This window comes from Jaculus jaculus, chromosome 7, assembly GCF_020740685.1.
Source record: "Jaculus jaculus isolate mJacJac1 chromosome 7, mJacJac1.mat.Y.cur, whole genome shotgun sequence".
Lineage (NCBI taxonomy): Eukaryota > Metazoa > Chordata > Mammalia > Rodentia > Dipodidae > Jaculus > Jaculus jaculus.
In genome coordinates, this window is record NC_059108.1 from 145,599,251 (window position 1) to 145,623,438 (window position 24,188).

General features: G+C 51.0%; 1 protein-coding gene across 1 annotated transcript in view; it reads right to left on the reverse strand.

The window, feature by feature from the left end:
* Window positions 1–7,471: 7,471 nt before the first annotated feature.
* Rgs6 (regulator of G protein signaling 6) overlaps window positions 7,472–24,188 on the reverse strand; it is a 610,193-nt gene continuing 593,476 nt past the window's right edge. Inside the window, exon 17 of the mRNA XM_004649425.2 lies at window positions 7,472–7,647. Within this exon, the coding sequence (XP_004649482.2) occupies window positions 7,597–7,647 (51 nt within the window). The 3' untranslated portion in view covers window positions 7,472–7,596. The remainder of the gene's footprint in view (window positions 7,648–24,188) is intronic.

The following is a 24,188-nucleotide window of genomic DNA, read 5'->3' on the forward strand; positions in this document are numbered from 1 at the left end:
TGTTTACGTTTAATGTGGTCAATGTGTATGTGTGTATGGTGGATGCCCAGTTGGCACTCTCCACGCTTGCCTGTGGCAGGGTGACCTTGCCTGTGGTGGCTAAAAGAGAAACACTGGGTGCCCCCCTCTATCGTCCTTCCACCCGTTCTTACTTGAGCTGGAGTCTCTTACTGATCCTGGAGTTTGCTTTTGTCCCTCCCCGCCAACGCCCCCAGTTCTATGTTCTCTGCTCCCTATAGCACTGGAGGCTACGGACATGTGTGGCCATGCGCAGCTGCTTATGTGGGTCCTGAGGATTGAGCAGTCTCCCAGGCCTCCTCAAGCTTGCACGGAAAGTGATCTTAAATGCTGGGACATCTCTGCAGCTGGAATCTTGTGACTCTCCATCAGAGTGTCCCAGCTCTCAGCCCCAGGGCGTACAGCTTTGGGAAAGAAAACTGACGCTGGCTGATGCAAGCATCTTCACCCTGCAGACCAGTAAGCTGTCTAATTACATTAGTTTCCTGAAAGAGGGTGCCAGGGCTCTAATTCCACAGTGGGCAGCGTCACATGAGATGGACGACTTGCTCTGTGATGACCCTGTGTTTGGCATGATGCAGTCCTCTGTGGCGATCTTGACTCTCTCCCTACCGACCAGCCCTGTAGTCCAGATGTTTAGGACAGGCTTGGATATCTTCCTAGTTTATAGTTTTCTCTCTTTCCTTCCTTGCCTTCCCTTCCTCCTTTGTCTCTCCCTCCCTCCTTCCCTCTCTTCTTTCTTTTTCTTCTCTTCTTTTTTGTAAATAGCTTTGTGGAATATGGTCCATATACAATATAACTAACTTACTGGAAGCATATACCAATCTATCCAGAGCTGGTTCAATTCCCCAGGACCCATGTAAGATAGATGCACAAGGTGGCGCATGCGTCTGGCGTTTGTCTGCTCGGCTGGAGGCCCTTGTGTACCCATTCTCTCCCTCTCTCTCTTTCTCTTTGTTTCTGTCTCTTTCGCTACTTGCCTTCTTCTCTCTCTCAAATAAATAAATAAAAATTTAAAAAATCATCAGAGAGGAGAAAGAGAAGAGGACATCTTGGAGGTCTCTCTCATTGCTGATCTCCACAGATTTCCCCTGAGGGTTTAGTCATGGTCAGCAGAAAGCGTTATCCTGGATCTTGATTTGTTGTTTTTAAGTATTGTTTTTGAGAGGAAGAGGGGGAGAGAGAAAGAGAGAGAGAGAGAGAGAGAGAGAGAGAGAGAGAGAGAGAGAGGGAGAGAATGGGTACGCCAGGGTCTCCAGCCACTGCAAACGAACTCCAGATGCGTGAACCCCCATGTGCAGCTGGCTTGTGTGGATTCTGGAGACTTGAACCTGGGTCCTTAGGCTTTATAGACAAGTGCCTTAACTGCTGAGCCATCCCTCCAGTCCTTTATTTGCTTTGTAAATATTCCTTCCCTGCCTCCTATCCCTCCTCAATTCAAAACAACCTTTCTAATTTAATGGGAGGAAGAAGAAACACCCACTTGGCGTGACAGACAATGGCATGACTGAGGCCTCTCTCTCCAGGGCAGCGCAGCGCGGGCGTCTCTGCAGACGTCAGGCGTCTTCAGGGCAGAGGCCCCACCTGGGCCCTTTATTCTGGCTTCTGGGGTCTGAGTCTCTGGCTTGAAGTGGAGTATTTCTGAACACGGGCTTATAAATTCAGATCCCAGGGAAGCAGCCATGTTGCAAGTAGGCCAAATTAGAGTGTGGAGGGGACCTTAGACCTCCACTGTCCGCTCCCCACTCTGCTGTCCCTGGGGGCCGCTGCAGGGTTATTGATTGAGGCCATCCAAGTGCTACAAGGAGGGAAACTTGGGAAGAGCAAGGGGCTTGTTACAGGCACAGAGAAGTAGCTGCCTGTGGACTAACATGACTATAGCCTCTGAGATGGAATGACTGGCATTCTGGTGCCAGGAGGTAGGAGACTGCTCTACCAGGATGTAGAGATGTACAGACCTGTTCGACCTTCATCAGTTCCCCTGAGCCCATCTCCGATGTGGCTCTAATACTAGCATCCAGCTTGGTTCACAGTCGCCAAGAGAGTTCAACATTTTTTTTTTCTCTCCCTGGAAACAAATGCTCAGACTGAAGGCGTGTGGCTCAGCATGCGCAGTCAGGGGCTAGTTCTCTGCTTTATTGGCTGAAATAAGCCCGGCCTGGGCAGGCCAGCTGCAGGTCTCTGAAGTTGGGAGTCGAGTGAACCAGACAGAACTCTGCTCCAAATGGCACCCGGCCAAGCTGCCCCGCCACCAGACCCTTTTAAATTAACCAGCTCCTGCAGCCTCTCCATGACCAGGTGGCCTGTCCCTCAGAGTGCAGAGTCTGGAACATCCTGAAACTCCCATTGCCAGGGCTGACTGGCAGGGTACAGGGAAAGGAGTTGGGTGGCAGGCACAGACAGGCAATGCCACCAAGGGAGCCAGGGAGGCTCCTAGTGGGAGGCACCCCAAGCAGGCTAGGCAGAGCCCAGGGCGAGGCATGTTCATCAGAGAGAGCTACTCTTGGCTTTGCAGGCTGTCATGTGCTGGGGAAATATTTTAGGTTTAGAGACACCCCTGAGGGGACCATCCAGGGCCAGGACCAAGAAACCATTGGAAGCTTGCCCTGAGGGAAGGGCAGCCTCATGTTTGTCAGGTCAAGTTCCCAAGAGGGTAGAGGGCATGGGGAAGCAGTAGAGTGGTTCACAGATACCCTTGAGCGGGCACAGCTCTTTGGTTTTGTACTGGTACCCTCAATCTCACATGTAGCCTGGAGTCACGGGAACACACAGTGACAGCTTGCTAGAGGAAGATTCTGGAAATAAATCAGATGCTGGCTGGGGAGGAGTGTTGGACTCTCTGGAGGTTTGGCTACAGGGGAGGAGGCTGGGACTCTTCGGCTTTGGTGGGTGGTGGGTGGTGGGTGGCTACACACAGGGGTAGGTGTGACCTTAATCTTGACCTTGTAGAACATTCACATGCGATTGAAGACCCATACCCAAGCCTCTGAAGCCATTTCTACCCCAAGAGCAAAGCTGCTACCACCGAAGCGTGCTGCGAAATGCCAGCCTTGTCACTAATGGAGGGTCCTTGTCACTTTGTTCTCTTCCTCCTCTAGGAAGCCTGATTTTCAGGCTCCGGGAGTCCTGCTGCTCTGGCGGTAGCTGGAAATGAGATTGTCTGTCGCTCAGGAAACCAAGACACCCTGGAAGGTATACTGTCTGTATATGTGGCAGACTTCAGCCCTTGGACTTGAGTCACGAGGGTGTCACAGCAGCCCCTGGATTTTTGCATCCTAGCACCCGAGCTAAGGACATCCTGGCAGAGTCTTCTGGTGGCGCTGCTGTCCCAAGCTACCAGGAATGATCTGGCTTTTTCTGTGCTGTTTCAGCATACTTGAGAGAGGGAAACTGGTGTGTGTGTGGGTCTTATAATGAAGCAAGGGAAGAAGTGAGAAAGGATGGTAGTTTTTTTTTTTTTTCTTTTTTCTAGAAGTATGGCCTACCCAATGATCCCCCGAGCCAAGGAGCCACACAGAGTTCACTGGATTGTGGTGGGTTCAAGTCATTTATTTTTAGACTGTTACCAGCATGTTTGGTCCTGGGGTCCAGTCCCCAAATTCCAGAAAAATAAACTAATGAGAACCGCATGCATTATGAGAGGCCATTCCATTGCAATGTGCCCATGATCATGCGGTGAGTGGGCGCAGCACAGGGGGCAGGAGCCCTCAGTGTGGGCAGAGCAGAGCCTCTCCTCCCCACACAGCTGATGGGAAGCTGGCTCTGCTCCCTCAATGGGGCTGGAGAGAGGACCGAGCCCAGGTCATTTGGACACTGCCTTGTGAAGGCCTCGGGCCCCTTATTGCTACATTTGCTACTTTGCTACTTTATGCCCCATGGATCTTACCCAGGGGATGCCTTATCACTGGGTGGCACTAATGAGTGGGTTGCTGGCGTCTGCTGTTGCCATGGTTACATGAGCACAGGCCTCTCTTCAGAGGGTCCCGTGGTGAGTTATTAGCAATTTATTTGGCCACTATTCAACTATCCCACAGTTCTCATACATAGGCATCCCAGCCAGGTCCCTTTAGAGGTTGGGGACACATTATCTCTCCCCAGCCCAGGGCTTCTCAGGAACTTGGAACTTGCTGGAACACTTCCCCTTGCAGTATATACTGCAAGTCCCAAAGGCAAACGGCCCTCAGTCCTTTCTCCCCTCTTCCAAGAAGGCTTCTCCATGCTGGCTCTTGAAGCCCAGGCGTGTGGAGCAGAGTGAAAGGACGCACTTTCAGGAACATGCCACCTTCGACAGCAAGAAAGGGCACAGGCTCCTGGTTCAGTGTCCTGTTGGTGAGGTAGTTTGAACATATGCCAGGAATCCTGCCAAGCCTGTCCCTGTGTGTTTGGCTAGTCCAACCAGCCATTCGGAGTTGCAAGAGGCATGCTTCTAGGACGCTGTCCAGGTTCCTGGCCACTCAGCAGTGGGACATAGGCTTAGCCCGCTGCACTGGCTGCCCAAGGCCTCACTTCGCTCCTGGACTATAGCAACGTGTTCCCAGGGCAATAAAACTGATGTGTCCCTTTCTGGCAGGGCAGGAGGCCTCTCCTGAGCTGCATGGGTTGGGCTGTCTGGGTAAGAGAGGGTTCAAATCTACCAGCTGTGTTCTTCCCATACAGGGAAGTCTTAATTCAGCTAGATGCCCCATGCATAGGCCTTGGATGTCTCATGGCAGGGTGTGGGGAAGGCTGGTGGGGTCACTTTCTCACACTATCCTGATGTTTCGGCTTTCAGGCTACCTAAATGTGAGCCCACAGATGGAAGAGGCTCCAACTCAGAGACCGCAGTTGGCCAGGGGGGGCCTCAGTGGGTTCCTAGGGGGGGCAGGATGGGGTAGAGAAATGTGCTTTGCTGAAGTTTTCCAGCATCCAGTTTCACCTGGTTGTTGGGCTGTGAATGCCAAGCCACTAGGCAGCTGGGTCATGGTCATGTTCTAAATCCTTGCATTACAACCTCTGTATGACAGGCTGACCTTGGATTGGTCCAACTTGCCCAGGCAACCTTGTTCCGTTTCCTTCCTGTAACGCTATCTACTGAGGAACTCGATACATTACGGTGACCACAGGACTGAGCCCACCTCTGTGAGGGATGAGGGTCAGCAGTTATTGCTCTAGCCTTGAATCCTTCCGAAGTGTCCTTAGCTCTGTGCAACTTCCTGACCTGGTCCTCCCCTCTAGGTGTCCCCAAGGGTGTTTTGGAAGCTTTCAGTCAGTTCCACCTTAGGGCCACAGTCCACCTGGCTCTGAGTGAGCCCCTGTGGGGACCTCCAGGGTAGGTAGGGCCAGTTCTCAGATCAGCATGGTGTGAGAGCCCAGCAGGGAAGAACTGGAACACAGGAGGCCTGCCACACTCTATGGACAGCCTGGCATTGAATGCCCCTGTGCAGTCCGTGGGAGGGCAGAAGACATGTAGGCCTCTTGGTCTGGATAACCGAGGAGGACACAAAGATACCCATTGCTTGGGAACCCTTGCCCACACACTTGGCGTTTTGGTGTCAGCATGACCTGGGGACCCTTGGCAGGAAAGAGCTTCACGTGGGTAATGTTGGCACAGATGAACGTGGACTGAAATCTTGTTCTGAAACAGGAGGGTTACATGCAGAAGAAGGAGGGCTGAAAAGTGAAAAGTCGCCCGTAACTCGGGATGGGGATACATTCCATCCACTTACTCCCTCATGGTTACCAAGTCTTTGCAAAGTGATAGGCTCGGTACCATCTGCGGAGGCATCTGCCTCGTCTAGGAGTTTTTCCCCTATGGGGATGGTCTATAACTGCTACTGGATCTCGGTGAGAGAAGAGCTGAGGTGGAAGCTGAGATGTGGTGGCCAAGAATCCATAAGGGTACAGCCCTAACAAGGTCTCACAATGCCCCTGAGATAGAAAGAGGCTTGTGGCCTGGAGAGAGGGCTGTATAAAAGTAGGCATGGACAAGACAATGCCCATAGGGCTTGGAAAGATGGATCATATGAAGCATCAAGGAGGCTGGGATTGCAAACAAGCCTTTCCTTACCAGCTGGCGAATTTACCTACATGAGTAAAGAAACACCAGGGCTCACTTTTTTGTCCTTCTCTATTTCTGTTTATATACTCCCAAGGGAGTGTTTTTTTTTTTTTTTTTCTTCTTTTCACCTGTGGCCAGAAATAGATCAAAGTAGGAACATCATAGCAGGTGTTGGGGGTGGGTGAGGGCGAGGGGCTGATTTTAAAAACAGGTTGCTGCATACAACTCTGAGGGTTCATAGCCACACTGCAATGACGACAATGACGACACTGTTAGCTCCCATTTGCTTAGCACCCACTGATGGTCCTGACCCGGAGCTTTACATACGTGACTTCCCAGCCAAGTTGGCAAATGGTCATTTTAACACACACACAGGGAACACAGGGCATCTTTTGCAGGTTCATGGAAGATTTGCTTTCCCTTAGATGACTGGCTGTATTGAATAATGGCGAGTTGTGGCTGGGCCTTCAGATTAAGAATGGCAAGGGTACCTCCTGACCCTGGACTGGACCTGCCCCAGCTTCAGACACAACTAAGACCTTGCCTAGCAAGAGTCCGGCCAGGCCAGGCCGGATGCCACCATGTGAGGCCACCAGGCCTGCAACCCAGCTTCTTAACCTGGCTGTCTTCCCAGCTTCCACCTGGGGGTACCAGTGGGGAGAACCCCAACGACCCCTGAGTCTGTGGCCTTGTTTATTTTGAGTAAAATACAAGGGAACAATCCAAGCAGCAATGGGGCAGGAGAAGTGAAGAAACAGGCGGCCTCTAGAACCTTCACAAGTAGCCAAACACACTCTGCTGTCTGCACTGATGTTTTCTCAGGGGCTGGGTCCTGCAACATGTGATGGGACCCAAGGGTTGCCACCAAACACCATGGAAACCTCCTTGAAAGTGGCTTTTAAAGAGGGGTGGGAGGGGTGGAAAGAACTTGAAGTGCCAATAGTGATGAAAATGTGATTTAGTCATTTTATGTGAGATCAGGGGCCTGTCACTGGCCCATTATCCCCAGGTGGACACAGTGGCATTGGGCATGGGCAGTTAGGACGTGGTGGCTATAAGTGTGGCGCACACTGTGGGCGCACCAGAGAGGGAAGGGAGGGTGGTGCATAATACTAGATGCCACCAGGGTCCACTCTTCCGAACGCTTGGGTTTGCTGGAAGGCGTGACTTCCCCGGACGACAGGAGGAGTGAGGCTAATGATATCTCAAGTGATAGTCAGGCGGGCACCGCACCAGGCATTCTCCGCTGCCCCAGTTAGAAACCGGGCCTCCGAGAGAGTGAGAGTCGGTGCGCAACTGTACAAGACGGCAGCTGTCCAACGGGGGCCTCCCCGGGCCCGCACGGCGCCAGGGACTCTTTCGCTCTGGTCTCTCTAGTCACCCACCATGTCTTCCCTCCACGGCCCTCCGTGGCCTTCACTCTTTCTCCTTCACCGCGACCAAATCTCCCTGCGAGGAAGCTCTGTCCGTGGATGTGGAGCGCCGCCGCCTGCCCGGGGGCTCCGCGGGCCCGGGCCCCGGCCCTGCCGCCGCGGGGACGGTCAGGAAGACTGCATCAGGCCCGTGAGGCGCTTGCCCGCCAGCGACTTTCCCTGCAGAGGGACAGACAGGGAGCGGACATACACACAGACGCACAGAGACAGAGCCAGGGAGCCGGATTAATCTTTGCAGGAACCACTGAGGACAGATGACCAACCAACCAACCAGCCAACCCAGGTGATCATGTAGATAATGGGGTCTCTAAGTAGGGGAGCACCGGGCTGGGGCCAATTGGAAAAGCCTAGAACTGGGGGCAGTTTAGGGGAGTGAAGGTGTGTGGCCAGCATTCTTTCTGGCGTGCGGGCGTTGGACTTACCCAAAGCCCAGGCTTTGTCAACCCTCAGTCAGAACATCTCTCAACGCCTGTGGACTGGCCCTGAACTTGATTCTTCTCAAGTGTGGAAGGAAAAGGTGAGCCGGGGAGTTTGGAGGGAGGGTGGGTTGGCTAGAAACCAAAGAATTAGCTAGTCTTGGGGAATGCTGGGGATCTATAAATCCTGCTCGGAACGTAGGATAGATGTGCACGTTTTGCCTGTTTTGGGTCCACTTGGAGCTGGGTCCCGGGGCTGTGAGCTTGACGGGGCTTCAACAAATACTAGATCCCCTGGAGGGGGGGGGCGGGGCAGTGTACTGCTGTCATCTCTTAGGCTTTTGTCTCCCCATGTGTGCCACCCTGGGACCAAGTTTGAAGTCTCTGTGCCAGGAAGTGTACCAGTTCTTTGCTTAATACGTATGTGCCCATTCCCCTCCAAGTGCAAACAGTAAACTGGATCGTGAGGCCCTGTGCCTGAGGCATAGAGGTTCCCAGAGAGTCCAGTGGCCTATATGCCCTGGTGAGGGTTGAGAAAGCTTTGATGTGGGAGGAGATTCAAGCAGGAAGAGGGACGAGGAGGCTGAAGGAGGCTCTGTTTCCCTGGCCGTAGTTCCCACTCGCTCACCCTCTTTAGAGGTCCGTATTGTTGGGCAGAGGTCTAGAGAAGAGCGTGGTTAGACCCAAGCTGACTGATCACTAATGCCTGGAAAACACTCCAGTCCCATCCTACTATTGACAGTGGGTCAGTGACACCATCGTCATCTGCAAAGGATAGCAGATAGATGATCCCCTGTCCGCAAGGGCTGTGGGGTTCAGCAGTGAGAGAGCAAGGGCCAGCAATTCCTTACGTTCATTTCCGAGCAGGGCGTAGGGTCCCGTTTTGTTTACTGGGCTTGGCTGTGTGTAAGCTGAATGTAATTAAAAAAAATTGATCTGGCTGGTGAAGCTTGGTAGGGTACTCAATAAACCTGCTGATTGATGAATTGATGGATAATGGGTAGATCTAATAAACGAACAATATGGGCTTGGAGTTGGCTGTGTGTGGGGCAATGTGTCACCTGGCTTAGCTCTCCATGGAGGGACATGGCTAGCTATTTTGAGAACACTGATGGCCTGGATGCAGGCTTGTCCGGAAATGAAATTAACCTCAGGAGCTGTCAGAAAGTCTGCATCTGCCTCCCTTTCTTCTTTTTCCTTTCTTTCCTTTCTCCATTTTTACTAGTGAGACAAACTTTTTATTCCCCCCATTTCTATCCCCCCCCACTACCACTATAATCTCCCCATTACTAACCTTATCTGAATCTGCAGATACACACTACACTTAGCCTGCAGCAAGGTATGTTTATACTAGGCTAAGGATTTAAATCAGATTTTTAAACAATTCTTGAGAATTCCTGTGTAGGTCTTTGAGACTTGCTAAAAAAAATAATAAAATAAAATAAAAAGATGGCCATTCCTTTGTCTCAATTCATCAGGGTAGGGAGCTCTTAAAAGACAGACAGCCTAGTTCCCAAGGCCCCCCTCTAGCCCTGGGTTCTAGAGCACACACATTTGTCACTAGCTGGCACTCTCTGGGGTGTCCTTTCCTACACGGAGAGGGAGGCATTTGTCATCCTGATGGTTCACCTGGGAATGTTCCATCTCAGTTGCAGGCCTGAAGGCAAGAAGCATGGTGCTATGTGGGGGTGTCCCGGGGTGAGGGTACTGACACCTGCTGCCCATGCCCATCCCTGTTCGCATAAAAGGTGTTGCCCATTGCTGCTATAACTACACCGCTAATCTGACTCCTTTCTCCTTCTCCCTCTTCCTCCACCAGGGCCACATATTATACATTGTGTACCCAAAAACGTGTGTCAGGGTTGTGTACCTTGTGTTTGGGGCTCTGATTTAGCAAGCAGATGTGTGTGTGTGTGTGTGTGTGTGTGTGTAGGGGGGAATACCTAACCCGGATAAGTAAGAATCTGTTGCCAACGTGTATGTTAAAAAACCCAGCAACAAAGAAGGTAAGGTTTACCAGTTGCCCAGCCCTCCTTACCGCGTCCTCCTCATTAATGAGGTCACTGTGGCTGCGGTGGGGCTGTGGGTTGAGGCAGGCTGGCGGATTTTCTTTCTTGGAAGATTGTTCTAGGTGAATTTGGCCCTGAGGCACCTGCACCCTTCACCCCTTCCCAGCTCTACAGAGAGGGCCAGGCCGGGCTTGGAGGCGATAATTAATCTCTTCCTGGCAGGAGCTGGGTCTCTCAGCTCCAACTCCTAGGATCTGTGACCAGCCTACAAAGTGCCTGCCCTTCCCCTTCCCCCCACTGCCCCCATTTCCAGGGATCTCAGGGGCGAAGTGAGCAGCTGACCAGCCCAGAGGCTGCTCCCGAGATGGTTCCTGGTGCCTCCGCAGTCCAGGTGGTGTCGAGTGGCCCCTTTGTCCCTCTCTCTCCACTGCTGAGCTCACACATTTACCAAATGCTAGATCTGGTGCTAAAAATGGAGGTCAGGAGGATTGGGGATGATGGTTTGCGAAGCAGCTCGGCCCAGCTGCAATTGCCTAGCTCAGGGCAAACCACGCCATCACCTCCCCAGTGAGAGAGGTTGGGCTAGGACTGGATGGTGGTTAATCACACGGGACGCAGGAAGGGCTTTGGGGGAAGAGGTGGTACATCCCCCTCCCGGCTCAGCAGCCTTCTGAAGAGCACATGCTCTGGCGGCGTTCAGGAATCAAAGTGAAATCCTGAAGCGGAGGCTGCCAGTGTTTCGAGATGAGTTGCCCGAAGGCTATGCCCAAATGGGCTGGCAGGCAGCTCCAGGCACCTGCTCTGCCCAGAGATGGGAGAGCCCCGTCCTGTGCCCTCCAGGACTCTCTCCTCCCATCCCTACCTTCAGCTTAGGTATTCTAAAATAAAGGGACGGGTTATTTCGCCTGGGCCTGGCATTTGCAGAGTTACAGAGGAAGCAGAGCGTTCAGGGTGTGAATGTGTGATGTTCCTCAGGGCTGGTCAGTTGGGAACAGATCATGGTGCCAGGAAACAGCAGCCAGCTCTGCCTGAGGCCTTGGCGTAGCTGAGAGCTGCAGCAGAGGGTGGTTGAAAATGCTATTAGCAGGCAGCTTTTGTCCAAGTGTGTGTGTGGGGGGGGCGCGGGGGGGGGAAGTACAATGATTAAGAACAGAGCTGCGGATGGTACATTCCAAAACCAGTAAGGCTTTGCATACAGACAAAGCACTTTTCACCTTCCAGACATTTGGCAAAGTGTAACCAAATAGAACCTGGGGATGCCTCGATTTCATGGACCAGGGGCTAGTTAGTGCTGGGCTCACAAACACCCACACTTTCAACCCCCATCCCCAACTCTGGACTAATTTTAACTCTGTGGCCATTGTGCTGGCTAGAAGCCTTCAAAGGTGGTCATGAAATCCTTTGTTTCTGAAAGGAAGCGCACAAAAGGAACCGTAGTTCCCTTTTGTGCAGTGTTAGAAGGAGAGCCAACATGCCGCCGGACATGCCAAGGCTCTGGGCATGGCACTCGAAGATGGTAACTGATGAAGCATGCACCGTCTGGTTACCGAGAGCTTTCGCCACTTACTTACCTGGGAGGCTGAGGGTGAGAGACACACTGGCTGTGGCTCAGAGATGCCCTCAAGGCTCAGATGACATGGTGGTGTGGGCGGTGGGTGGGCAACAAGAGCCAAGGACTAGGGGCTGGGTAGAGGGAGGGGGCCCTTATTAATGCTGAGGGAATAAAGGTATTTCAGTTGCTGGAGGGACTCTCTTGTGATTTGCTCAGATGATGTTAGGCGGAGTTACAAGTCTGATGCTGATCAAGTAAAAAACTAGGCTTTTCTGGGGACAGTGTTTGTCCTCAGGGGAGAGGAATGGAATGGGTAAGAAAGCGGGCAGTGGAGGACTTCGTGGAGTGATGAGGTAGGGATACATGAGTAGATACATTTGACAAGTGCATTGAGCCATATATTTCAAATCTATACATTTTGCCATATGTAATTATAATTCAAAACAGAAAAATTAAAAAAAAAAGATTAGGGGGGGAAAATCCCTACTGGCACATATCTGCCTGAGTATTTCTGACTTTACTCATTTGTTGGTGGCGGGGCCCGTCTTTGGCTTTGTAGATGTTGAATGCCTCCTTTTCCAGCATGGCAGAGACTCAGATTCCTCCACTATGGGAGCTGAAACTTGCAAGAGGACTAATTTGGAACACTAGTTCTAGCTTCCATTGTTCTGAACTGAACCCCTTGGTGTGACCCACAAGCATTTTCCATTCTTGCTAATGAAAAATAGTGTTCTGCCAAATTGGGCTCACCAACTGACTTCACCCTGCAAAAAGTTGGAGGTCCCAAAAGACGGGTTGTCCTTCCAAGAAGTGGGAAGGCCACCTGCGAGTAGAGGATGTTCAGTTACATAGAAGATGTGCACATATAGAGTTACAGGCCTAGGGTGATTTGCCAAAGAGAATAGACAGGAAACCACGAGCCAGTTAGAAAAGAGGTCCTGGCTAGGGCTTGCCACCAGGGAAAAGCAGAGGATTTGGGTAACTTCCTCAGGTGACCTTCTGTGGTTTGGAACTCCTGGAAGCCCTTTCTCCACTGAGCAAAGTAAAAGGCATGATTTTATAATGGGCTCAAGAGATTCCATGGAGCATCCTGTCCTTTCTCAGTCGTGGGGAAAAGAGAGCTACCTGTCTGTGAGGGCTCAGGAGCCTGAGAAACTTGGCAGGGGAAAGGAGAATGATACCTTACTTAGTATAGAATTATTATTTTTTAAAATATATTTTAAAAAATATATTTATTCATTTATTTATTTATATGTTTGAGAGAGAGAGAGAGATCAGAGATCTGATCTCTCTTGGGGGCTGAAGGGCATTTTATTTGGCTTTAAAATAGTCTCTTTATTCAAGTTTTCTATAAGAAGGTATAGCACCAACATAAAGCAACATTCAACTAGAAAAAACAAAGCAGGAGCTAGGTGAGGCCCAATTAAAAAAAAAAAACTTCTTAGCTTAAAAAAAAAATTCATGTATACTTAAACCTGAGTCTGCTTTAAAAAGCAAAGATGATCAAGATAAACGTCATGGGACTCAGTGTGGTGGTATACGCCTTTAATCCCAGCACTCAGAGGAGGCAGAGGTAGGAGGACTGCAGTGAGTTCGAGGCCACCCTGAGACTACAAAGTGAATTTCAGGTCTGCCTGGGTTAGAGCAAGACCCTACCTCGAGAAACATAAATAAATAAATAAATAAATAAATAAATAAAAGTCATGGAATTTTGGAAACAGCTGGTCATCCTATGTGCGGAGGGGTCAGTAGCCAGGTTTTATATGTGAATTGTGGGACCATGGAATCTACACAAAAGCCCCATCATCTAAGATCAAGTCCCCACCCAATGGTGCTGGACCTGTACCAGGTTCGGAGATCTTATGCCCAACACCTACTAGAAACTTTCCTGTCATTTTCTTTGGAAATCTGAATTTAGGAAAGGTTAAGAGCCAGCTATCCTGTTTGGATCAATGGAAAATACCATCCTATCTCCTGCCCTTTTTCTTTGAATTTCTAATTCCTCCCCTACTGGGCAGCACACATGACTCATGCCTGTCCCCCCCACCCCCGCCTTTGTAAATGTTCTTTTTCAATTGCCCAGGCCTTGATGATGCCAGGGTGGAGAGGGTCCCACCAGCAGGGGCACAGGCTAAGGAAGCTGCCCTGTTGATGACCTACTGAGCAGATATAGCTACTAGGGACTGGATAAACACCTGCCCAAATGTCCACAGTACCCTCACCGTTCAGGCATTCTTTTAACCCTACAGACTCAAATAAGGTTCAAGAAATTTGCCTGGGAACAGACAGACGCGAGGTGGCAGAGCCAACATGATTGGCCTCACAAGCCATGTACCTACTTGGCATGTTGCCGTGACTTTGAAGGGAGGAGGTAGACGGGAATGTTCTGGGACCAAGTACTCCTCTGTGCCCACCCACGGGGCCAGCTTTCCGGGTCACACATGGCGATTTTCTTGAGCACACCGGAGCCCATTTCAGGCCGCTTCTGGTCTTGCCCAAGGGCTTCCCTTTACCGTACCTGGGGCTTCTGTGACGAGAGGTACCCCCTTCCTGCTGGGAGACCTGGCAAAAGACTTTGGCTCCTGTACTGAGGTGGGGTGCAGGTTAGTGTGGCTTGGTGCATATAGATCTAGAGCAGTGCATATAGATCTAGAGCACGTGATGTGGCTCTGTGTTAGGAGTGGCGATGCTTCTGGGGTCTGTAGTGACTACCCCAGGGAGGAAGGAAGTAAAGGTGACATTTACCTTTTCTAAGGTGGGTCAAGGTAGGGTATGAACCTGGCTCTCACTAGAAGTGACTCCATTTCAAGTCATCCTGGGCCAAGTTCCTAACTTGGGGTGTCCCAGACAGGTTGGGGAACTCTCCCTCGGTGGTGTTCCTGAACTCTGGCTTCTGCCTCTCACAAGGGTTCATCATTCATGATGTTCTCCGAAGAGCCTGTCAGTCTGGATGAGTGATAGGAGACCTTCCTCCACATCCTTCCAGCTGTGCAGGGACAAATCTGGAACCCCACAGGGACGCTGGGAGTAACAAGGGCTCAGCAGCTGAGCCCCGCGTTGGTGGCAGGATGCCCAGGCACAGACTCTCTGGCTTCTTTTCCAAGTTGTTCATTTCCATTTCCCAGGATACCTTGCATCCCCTGCAATGGAAGTACTGTCCTGTTCTATAGGAAGTCTAGCGTCTTCTTCCTATGGTCCCTGTGGAACAGCCTCGTTGTTCTTTCTATCCTCAGCTTGCAGGGACTTCTTGGTGACCTCAGGAGTGGAGGGGAGGGGGACATTCTGCTTATAAAGTCCGCCTGGAGCTCACACAATGTACTCCTCTTTCTCTCTCCTCCTCCTTCTCCTCCCCCTCCCAGATGTACTTGGGCATCTAAGCCCTGGCTCACTCCAAATTAGGCAAAGGCCAAAAGATTCAAGGAAACAAGGACACAACTGTGTTGCTATTGGCAACAACTGGATGCTTCTCTTTTTCCAACGGGGAAGTTCAAGTAACCCTTGACTATGTCCACAGGGGCTTGTGCCACTAAAGTTTAGTAATTTGATATGATAGGCAAAGCTGTGACAAGAGGAAGTCGCCTGCTTGACAGCATGTGCTTCTCCTGGGGACCCGTGAGGAATTTAGTCCCATCTTCTGAAAGGCACTTACCATCTCCTGCAAGCACATGCATTGGGTTAGGATCCCTGGCTAAACCAGCCTACATGGCACAGGCAGTCAGCTAGCTGAACTGTCCACTAAAGGCAGAATGCTTCGGTGAATGTCTCTGGCCATACGCCAAGAGGGGTGGCTGGCTCACTCCCCTCCTCCTTATCACTGGGCCTGCAATTCAGCATCTACAAGATGGACATTGCTAATCGGCACAAAGAATAGATTAGGCAGAATTTTCCAGAGCTGCCTAGACAGGACCTGAGGTCCCTGGAATTCCTGGCTACAACCGTCTTACTTCCCTGCTTTCTGCACACTCTGTTCTCATGTTTCTCAGCTACTTTGGGGAGGGTGGATGGGCGGTTTCCTGGCTTCCCTCTTCCCTGGTGGTCTAGCATGTGGAAATGTGAGGTGTTTTGACTTTCCTGCAGGACTTGGCCCTGGGCCCACAGAGGAAAGGCTATGAAAGCCTCCGCTGGGAGAGGAGGTCTGAGGATGCTGCCATGGGATTTTAAAGCATTGGCAAAGGAAGTGCACACTTCTCTCTCGTTCTGCTAGGAGCAGGTACCTGGAGCAGTGAGCTACAAGGATCCATACGTCAGGATGTTCCTTACGCACTGCCTCTAAGGCAAGGGACTCGTGCCAACATCATTCCTGCGCCCCTGAGCTCCTTGTTTGTTAGGAAAGGATAAAAAAAAAAAAACAAAAACAAAACTATGGGGGCAAAACATGAGTCCACTAGGAAATGGTGCCCCTGATTTGTCCATGGGACCAGTGTACACGACGGGGTGGGCGGAGCTGAGCCCACAGACACCAGATCATCTGCGCTGGGCTGCGGCGTACCTTCCGTGCAGAAGGCTCCCCGGGGTCAGAGAGAGCGCCGACGCTGAGATCACTCACCCACTGCTGGGAGGAAGCCACCTCGGGGGTGAAATGCAGCGGCCATTCTGACTCTGCGCCAGCAGCACTAGGCAATTGTGTTTTGGGGAAGGGAAGCGAAGAGTAACACATCCAGCTGAAACCGTGAAGACCCGTGGCTGTGGGGAGCCCGTGCCCAGACACGCACACAGTGCCTACGCAGCGCATGCTCTGCACATGCAGGCCCGAAGCCTACGGTGACCAGCGCGCACCACACACCAGACACCTAGGCGTGTACAGGCAGGCGGAACATGCACCTGTGTCTGCACATGTGTACCTGAGTGTACACCTGTGCACACACTTATGCGCATGTTCACAGGGCGGGCTCTCATGCAAGGCACACAAGCAGGCCCCGGGGTGGGTCGTAGAGCTTTACGTCGGCTTCTACCGTGCCAATCTTTGACAAATTCTGCAAGCGTAAAGCATTTGCCTTCAAATACATATATAAAAACTGAATTCTCCCCCAACCCCGGGTGGGGGGAGGGAAAGCCATTCTTGTCACTTCTGTTTCTATCAGTGATGCAGGGAGTGGAAGCCCACACCCCAGGAATCTGGTTTCTGTCAAGAGATTTCAGAGCAGACCCCCGCCACTTGCCTCTGATTCCTCCAACAACCTTGCTATATAATAAGTGGTTTTAAAAAACCCGGAAAGCTCTGTTTATCTGGCAGATGGAACCACTGGACCTGGTGGGGTTGTATTGCTCAGGATGGCTCCAGGCAAGCAGACAGCTGGAAGGGGGTGTCCTGGGAAGGAGGCTCTGTCATGCAGAGGGCTACATTTGGAGAACTGGACACACCTCGTGGACAGAACCATTTCTGGTCTGTGTCTGGAAGCAGGAGGCACGTTAAGGTCCCACATCTCCATAGGAGGCTCAATGAATTCTGGCAATGCAGTCAACATTTTTTTTCTTAACCTGTGGCTCTTCCCACCTCCCAGGCAAATATGACCTATAGCTCTCAGGGTTTCCTGGGAAGCCCATACGGCCACACAAAATCAGTTACGTGTCAGAGGCTGGCCTGCCGGGCACCACAGTCCCTCGGCTTCCCAGGAAAGCAGAGATGCTGAGCTGACCTTAAGCAGAAGTAATAATGGTCACCATGTATTTACTCTTTACCATGTTGGTCCTTACAGTACGTGCATTTTGTATACACTGTCATATGGGATACACGCTTACCCACCCCCGATTGCAAAACAGATCTAATACCTACCTCGCAGACTACTATTTGAAATTAAATAAGGAGATAGGTGGAAAGCTAAATACAGGTGGCAAGTAACATCACAGATAATAGTAAGAGCCATGGCTGTCCAGTGCATACTGCCAACAGCGTGAGAAGCAATTTATGCAGCTTTCCTACTTTGTCATTGACCCATCTGTCTCTTTTGTGAAGCCGGGGGAAACTGAGGCTTACAGAAGCCACTTATGTCATCTGACTCAGCGGTAGAAACGGAAGATAACCAAAGTCCATCTCAGGCCTTGCCTGAGGGACAACACAGTTTAACACCAAGTTGCCAAGAAATGGTAGTCATGGCCGCCACGCCCCTGTTAGCGTCAGTGTCTGCCCTGGGCTTCCATTCTAACATCACGTGGGCAACTGGGAATCTCACGGGGACTGCTTGCCCATAACTTGGCTTTCACTCTGCATGCCTGTGGGCACTGAAGGGATGTGACTCCCAAGGGGAGAAACAAGCCAGTGATCTATCGTAGGGGACTAGAATAGCGGGGACATGCTGCGGCCAGGTTTCTTTCTTTGTTTTTTTGACATTTAACTCTAGGTCAGCAGTGTATCTCTGTCATGGCCCAGCTCCTTTCTCCACTTAGGGACATGACGGAGGTAACTAGCTTGGAATAGAGTGTGGGTTGGATGGGAGGGGCCATGGAAAGGGCACACTCTTCAAGGTACAGCTCACCCTGCAGTCCCTGGGGAACATGAACGTGAAGGGGACCCTGACACTAGCCCTGGAGGAAACTGCTGAAGGGGCAGGTTGGGAGCCCGCGTGGCTACCACCCACCTCATCCTCCTTGGTGGTCCTTCTCCTGATAGCCGACAGACCTAGGAATTATTCAAGAAAGCTGTGATTGAGGCCCAGGAAATCATTGGGTCTGAAGCTGTATTATTACCAATGGAGCCTCCATCAAGTACACAACCCCTGATTGTGATCTCCCACACAGGCTAATGGTCTCCTTTACATATTTAGAATGATGGATGCATGCCCCTGGAACCTTTTAGAATCATCCAGAACAAAAATCTGCCTGTTATTTTGCTGCAGATGACAGGGTTGGGCTGAGCTTTGTATCAGATGTTCCATTGTCATTTCCCAGCAAAGTCTGTCATGCTGGTAAAGCCTAGCTTTCTGTTCTTACTGGACAGTCGGTCTGTCTGTCCCACTAGGCATGGTGGGGGGGGGGTGGCAGGGATGGTTCCAAGTACCCACTCTTAGGGCAAGGGATGAAGGCAAGAGGCATGATATGAATATCTCTTGACCCATGTGGGTAAGTCTGGGTGTTCCCTGGATTCTTTTCCTCTACCTTGTACCAATCTCCTGACAGGGTTTCAAAGGAATGTCTGAGAGAAGAGTAGCCATCAACTCTGGTGGGTGAGGCTTTCTTCAGCATGAATCTGAAGGCAGAAGCTGAAGAGAGGGTGGAAAGGCCACGATGCTGTAATCAGCCTAATTCCACTGTCCCTCATGAAGCCTGAGAGAGGAGGGACTGTCATCTGCTATTGGTTGGTTCATAGGACAGCTGAAAAGAATGTGACATGAAAAGCCCTTCCTTCTCTTCCTAGGAGCTGGGTCTCACAGGCGTCCCCGAGGCAGGGTCCAGGGAGAGGGTGCACAGGGAGACCTGGCTGCTCTGATGCCCTCTGGCGGGCACGTTCCTCTTGTGACCGAGCTGAGATGGTTGCGGCCTCAGCTCTTCTCCCTGCATTGGGTAAAAGGCAAATGGGAGGCAAATGGGCCATTATCTTTTCTGCTTTCAACAAAAATGCCCCTTCTGGAGGATACTGTGACAAGCCGGGCTTCCTCCAACTCAGGGCCAGGGCACCCCATGTACCTGGTCACCCTTGACGATGCCCAGCCCCCTTGTGCCAGTGAGTGCCTGTGTCCTTTACTCACTGGCCTCCTTGGAGGCATTCTGGGGAGACAGCTCTGTAGCCTGGGGCTCCGCTTCCGTGGCAGCAAATGGCAAGGGGTGGGCCAGAGAGGGCATGTGAAGGGTGGTCATTCCACCTCTGGACAGCTGTCCTGGCTCCCTGGGTGTCATCCTCTGGCTTTTTCTTCCCCAAGGCTGATAAAATCTGGATCCCTCTCCTCTGATCTCAGCAAACTCTCTCCTTTAGAGTTCAGTCTCCATTCCTGCAATTCATTTATTCACTGAATGAAATGTGGTGGGATCCATTCAGGAGATATTTATTGTGGCCCAGAGTTCTACTTGGAAGAGATGCTGCAATGCAGCATGGAACCCTACCCTTCAGGGTCCTTGACCAGGGGACTTATTGCTTCTTGAGGTGGCCTAGCCCATGGCTGAGTAGCTGCTGCTTTTAGAAAATTCTTCAGTACAGTGAATAGCCCCATGCATTCTCCCTGCCTCTTGCCAGCTTCACTCTGGAACAATCTAGTCATGTTCATTTGATCTGGAAGGAAAATACAGACAGACCTCGTGATGGTCATTAAGTATCAAATGGACTTGAGGTCGGATGTCTTTATCTACTCCTGTCTCTCTTGACATGGTCTCTGTGGTCTCATTCTCGTCAGTTTCCTGGCCAAAATCCTGGACAATACGTGGAAGATTAGCACTGAAATTCAACACAAGACAGAAGAGCACGGGCAGTGGGACACTCCTCTTGTTTCTGACCATTTCCACTTGGCATAGCTTCAAGTTGCTTCCTTTCAAAAAGTGGTTACTGGCTGGAGAAGTGGCTTAATGGTTAAGGTACTTGCTATGAAGCCTAAGGACCCCGGCTCAAGGCTTGATTCACCAGGACCCACGTAAACCAGATGCACAAGGCGGTGCATGCATCTGGAGTTTGTTTGCGGTGGCTGGAGGCCCTGGTGTGCCCATTCTCTCTCTGACCCTAATAAATAAATAATAAACAAATAAATATTTTTTTAAACCTTGTAGGCTACAGGCACCATCCTGTAGTTATAAAATTGGATCATTTTAAGTTTCATCTGGTTAAATTTTATCTACTTGCTTTTGACCCATTATCCTGGTGAAAGACATAATTTTCAAATATTTCATTATCTACCAAGTGAGCAGGATTTTCTAGGTATGGATCTTGGGATATTGTTGGTATGTTTGTGTTTTCATTCAAGTCATCAAAATAAATAAATAAATAAGAGTATTCTGGTCAGGCATGGTGGTGTGTGCCTTTAATCTCAGCCCTCAGGGAGGATCATTGTGAGTTCGAGGCCACCCTGAGACTACATAGTGAATTCCAGGTCAGCCAGGGCTTAGAGTGAAACCCTACCTCAACAAAACAAAACAAAACAAACCAACCAAACAAAAAGAATTCTGGAGCTGGAGAGATGGCTCAGCAATTAAGGTGCTTGCCTGCAAAGCCGAATGACTTGGGTTCAGTTCCTCAGTACCCATGTAAAGCCAAATGCAAAATGTGGCACATGCATCTGGAATTCGTTTGCAGTGGCTAAAGGCCCTGGCGTGCCATTCTCTCCCTCCTGCCACTGTATGTTTGTGTGTGTGTGTGTGTGTGTGTTTGTGTGTGTGTGTGTGTGTGTGTGTGTGTGTGTGTTTCTCTTCTATCTCCTTCTGCTTGCAAATAAATAAAAAATTTAATAAAACAATGCCGTGTAGGTCAGAAGTATACAAGATCACCTTTCTGGTTGGTGTACAGTGACTTACCTGCCCTATCTCTAGCCATTAAGAACTGTGAGCATATTTGCTTTTCTCAGATACGGTGATCACAGAGGAGAGGGAGAGTGGGCAGTAGGAAATTGGGTGGGCATAGATGTTATTTTCAATTTTAGAACTGAGTACCTGAATGACAGGTCAAGAAAAAAAAAATACATCTCACTCTATCCCAAACTAACCTGGACTTACTCTGTAGACCAGGCTAGCCTCAAATTCATGGGGATCTTCCTACCTCAGCCTCCCAACTATTCCAATTATAAATGCAAGCCACCACTCCTGGGTTACGAAACTATTTTCTGGGGCAGAGGATATCACTATTAGGTTTTCCTCCTATAGTAAGACAGGCAAGGAAATCAGGAATGTTCCTGGCAAATAGTAGACCATTGGGTCCATCCCTGTGGGACATGGTGCTGCTGTTACTCGGGCCACAAGGACTTGTCCATGACAGGAGAACGGGGAAGAACCGCTGCTGTTTGGTGCCTGCCACTGCTGGGTTGGTGACATTTCCACCCCTGTCTCACCTTCCCACTCACTAAGAAGGCACCCGCCAAACCCCTGAGGATTTTTCTCTCCGGGGCTTTGCAAAAGACATGTCAGCAGCGAACGTCCCACTGCTTGGAGCTCTTCCTGGCCTCCCAGCACTGTCCCACATAGCTGTTTGCTTCTAATTGGCATCTTGCAAACTGCTCCTACATATAGCATGGGTCTGCCCTCCTTCTGGAATGTCGGGCTTTCCCAACTCAACTGCAACTGGGAGACTCACCAGCTGCTAAACGAAGGGAAGCATAACTTTTGTAAAAAAAGAAATCAGGACTAGGCGGCGGGGGGTGGGGGAGGTTAAAGGCACTTGCTTGCAAAGCCTGATGGCCTGGGTTGGATTCCCCAATACCCATGTAAAGTCAGATGCACAAAGCGGTGCATGCATCTGGAGTTCATTCACAGTGGCAAGAGGCCCTGGTGTATCCATTCATTCTCTCTCTCTCTCTCTCTTTGCTTTCAAATATATATATATATATATATATTTTAATCAAGAGTTAATTTAGAGGAACCTTTGGTGGGGGGTTCTTATTTCCTAGACTCCTAGGATCTCCAACATTAAGCTCTCAGACTTCTCTTTGTATTCTCCAGTTTGAACAATAGATGGAGTTGGGTCTCTTTTCCTTGACCTTGAAGTTGGCAGTGTTGTACCCTTCCCAGATCCTCTGAGGCAAAGCCCGCAGATGCCTGGGGGTGCCTCTCTTTCTCATTCTCTTGTGCAGCCTCTGCTGCCCTGGCAGGATGGGGGGAAGATTTGTCCCCTGAAGAGGTAGGCAGCCTGTCTCCTGAGTGGTCCGCCTCTCCTGCTGTTTATCCTGTGCAGGACTCTCCCTTCTCAGTGGACAGATGGGAGCCCACGCGGTTCCCATGTAGCTGCATGCAGACAGGTGCCGGAGCCTGGCTGCGCAGTGATGGGGGCCGGGTTGGGGGGCAGGCTGAAATCCCACAAGCCTATCAGCCACTGTGAAAGTGAGAGCCCCTTCTAGAAGGGCATCTTTTCTGGGAGGGGTGGGTGAGGCATCAAGATGGCAAAGGGTTCAGGTCACCTCCCAGAATAGGTCCCTGCTGGGCATGTGCACACACATAGTCTGTCCCCAGCCTGCCCCTCCAGGAAGCTGGCAGGGACATGATGTAGATCTGAGTCTGCAGCTGTAAACAGCCAGCTGAGTCCTTCTGCCTCAGAGGAGTTCGATTTTCAGTTCACTGCTCTGCGCATTGGGGTCTGGGGAAGGCAGGAATGGCTGTTGGGGGGCCAAGGGGAGGCAGGGAGCAGTACCCCCCCCCAGACCCTCGCTCACCCAGGCGTGCGGAAGCTGAACCACCGCTGGGGCTCTTCTCTGATCTGGCATCCAGTGGCTTGGGCATTTGGGGGGTGTCTTTGGCTGCTAGGTTGAACCATTAGCCGCAACAGCTGGAGTTCTTCTTTCCAAGAGAAATGGCAGGGGCTAGGGCTGAGTCTCCCCCAAACGACAACTAAACTCTGACCATCTGGATGAATAAAACCGTCCCCACGCTCAGGGCCTGGGTCTTCTCTGCCTTCCACTAGCCAGGCTGGTTAGGATGCTTCATGCTTTATAGTTTGTTTATGAAAACTAGACATCTGTGATTTTGTTTTTCTCTTCTCTTTTTTTTAGGTAGCGTCTCATTCTAGCTCAGGCTGACCTGGAATTCACTATGTAGTCTCAGGGTGTCCTTGAGCTCTCGGCAGTCCTCCTACCTCTGCCTCCCGAGTGCCCAGCTCTATGCTTTTGTTTTTCTAGCCACACAACTATAATGACGAATACACTTTTCTCCACACTCCATGGAGCCAAGGTAGAAAGAGAAGGGCCAAGGCTGGAAGAGACTTCACCTGCCAATGACCAACATGAGGACAGCAGTGTACCCTATATTCCTGTCACTAAGAGAGTCCCACAACAGGTTGGGCCAGGGCTCCCCAGGGAAGAGGACAGTGTGGTAGCAGGAGGCACCACTGGCTCCCAGACACTCACATCCTACTCCTTTCCTGATGCCCCAGAATGCCTGGGATGAATCAGCATCAGTGACCCTGGGGCCCACCGCGCCACCCAGCTGACCTCGGCGACAGCCAGCCGGTGACACATGCCTACTCAGCATCCAGACCAGAAGTGAGGGGACTGCTGAGCTGGCAAGACAAGGTGATGTCACTTCACCCTGTTCTTTGTGACCGGCTGCCTGTCCTCCAGCTATTCACAATGCAGCAGTGAGCACTGGACTGCCCAGCGGGCTGTTCTGTAGGGAGGGAGCCTGTGGCTCTCTGTTCTGCCAGTGTAGGACCAGGGTTTGTAAGGTCCCTGATCTCCATTCTAGCCCCTGGTTACCTCCCAGCCTCCAAGACGGGCAGACGCTTCTGAATTAGGTAGCTAAGTGGGCAGGAAGACAGCTGCTGTCTAAATCAGGAGTGACTCGGGCAGTTCAGAAGTCCCAGGGTAGAGAGAGGCTCAGACATACAGCATGCTCCCCGCTATAAGGAACTCTAGATATTATCTAGTCTAAGCCACTATATGGGAAGGGGGTGATTCACAAACAGGTTTCAGAGAGGGCTGGTGATTCCCCAAGATCACACAGCCAGGCGGCGGAGACCGCCTGGTTCAGAGTCCTTGCTGCTCAGGAGACCCTGGCCTCCACACTTTCCCTCCCACACACCACGGCAGAAATCCACCTCCATCTCTAGCCGGGGCCAGAGGGCCCCTCTATTTGGATAGATGAGAGTGACTGGCGCTAATGTCTGGG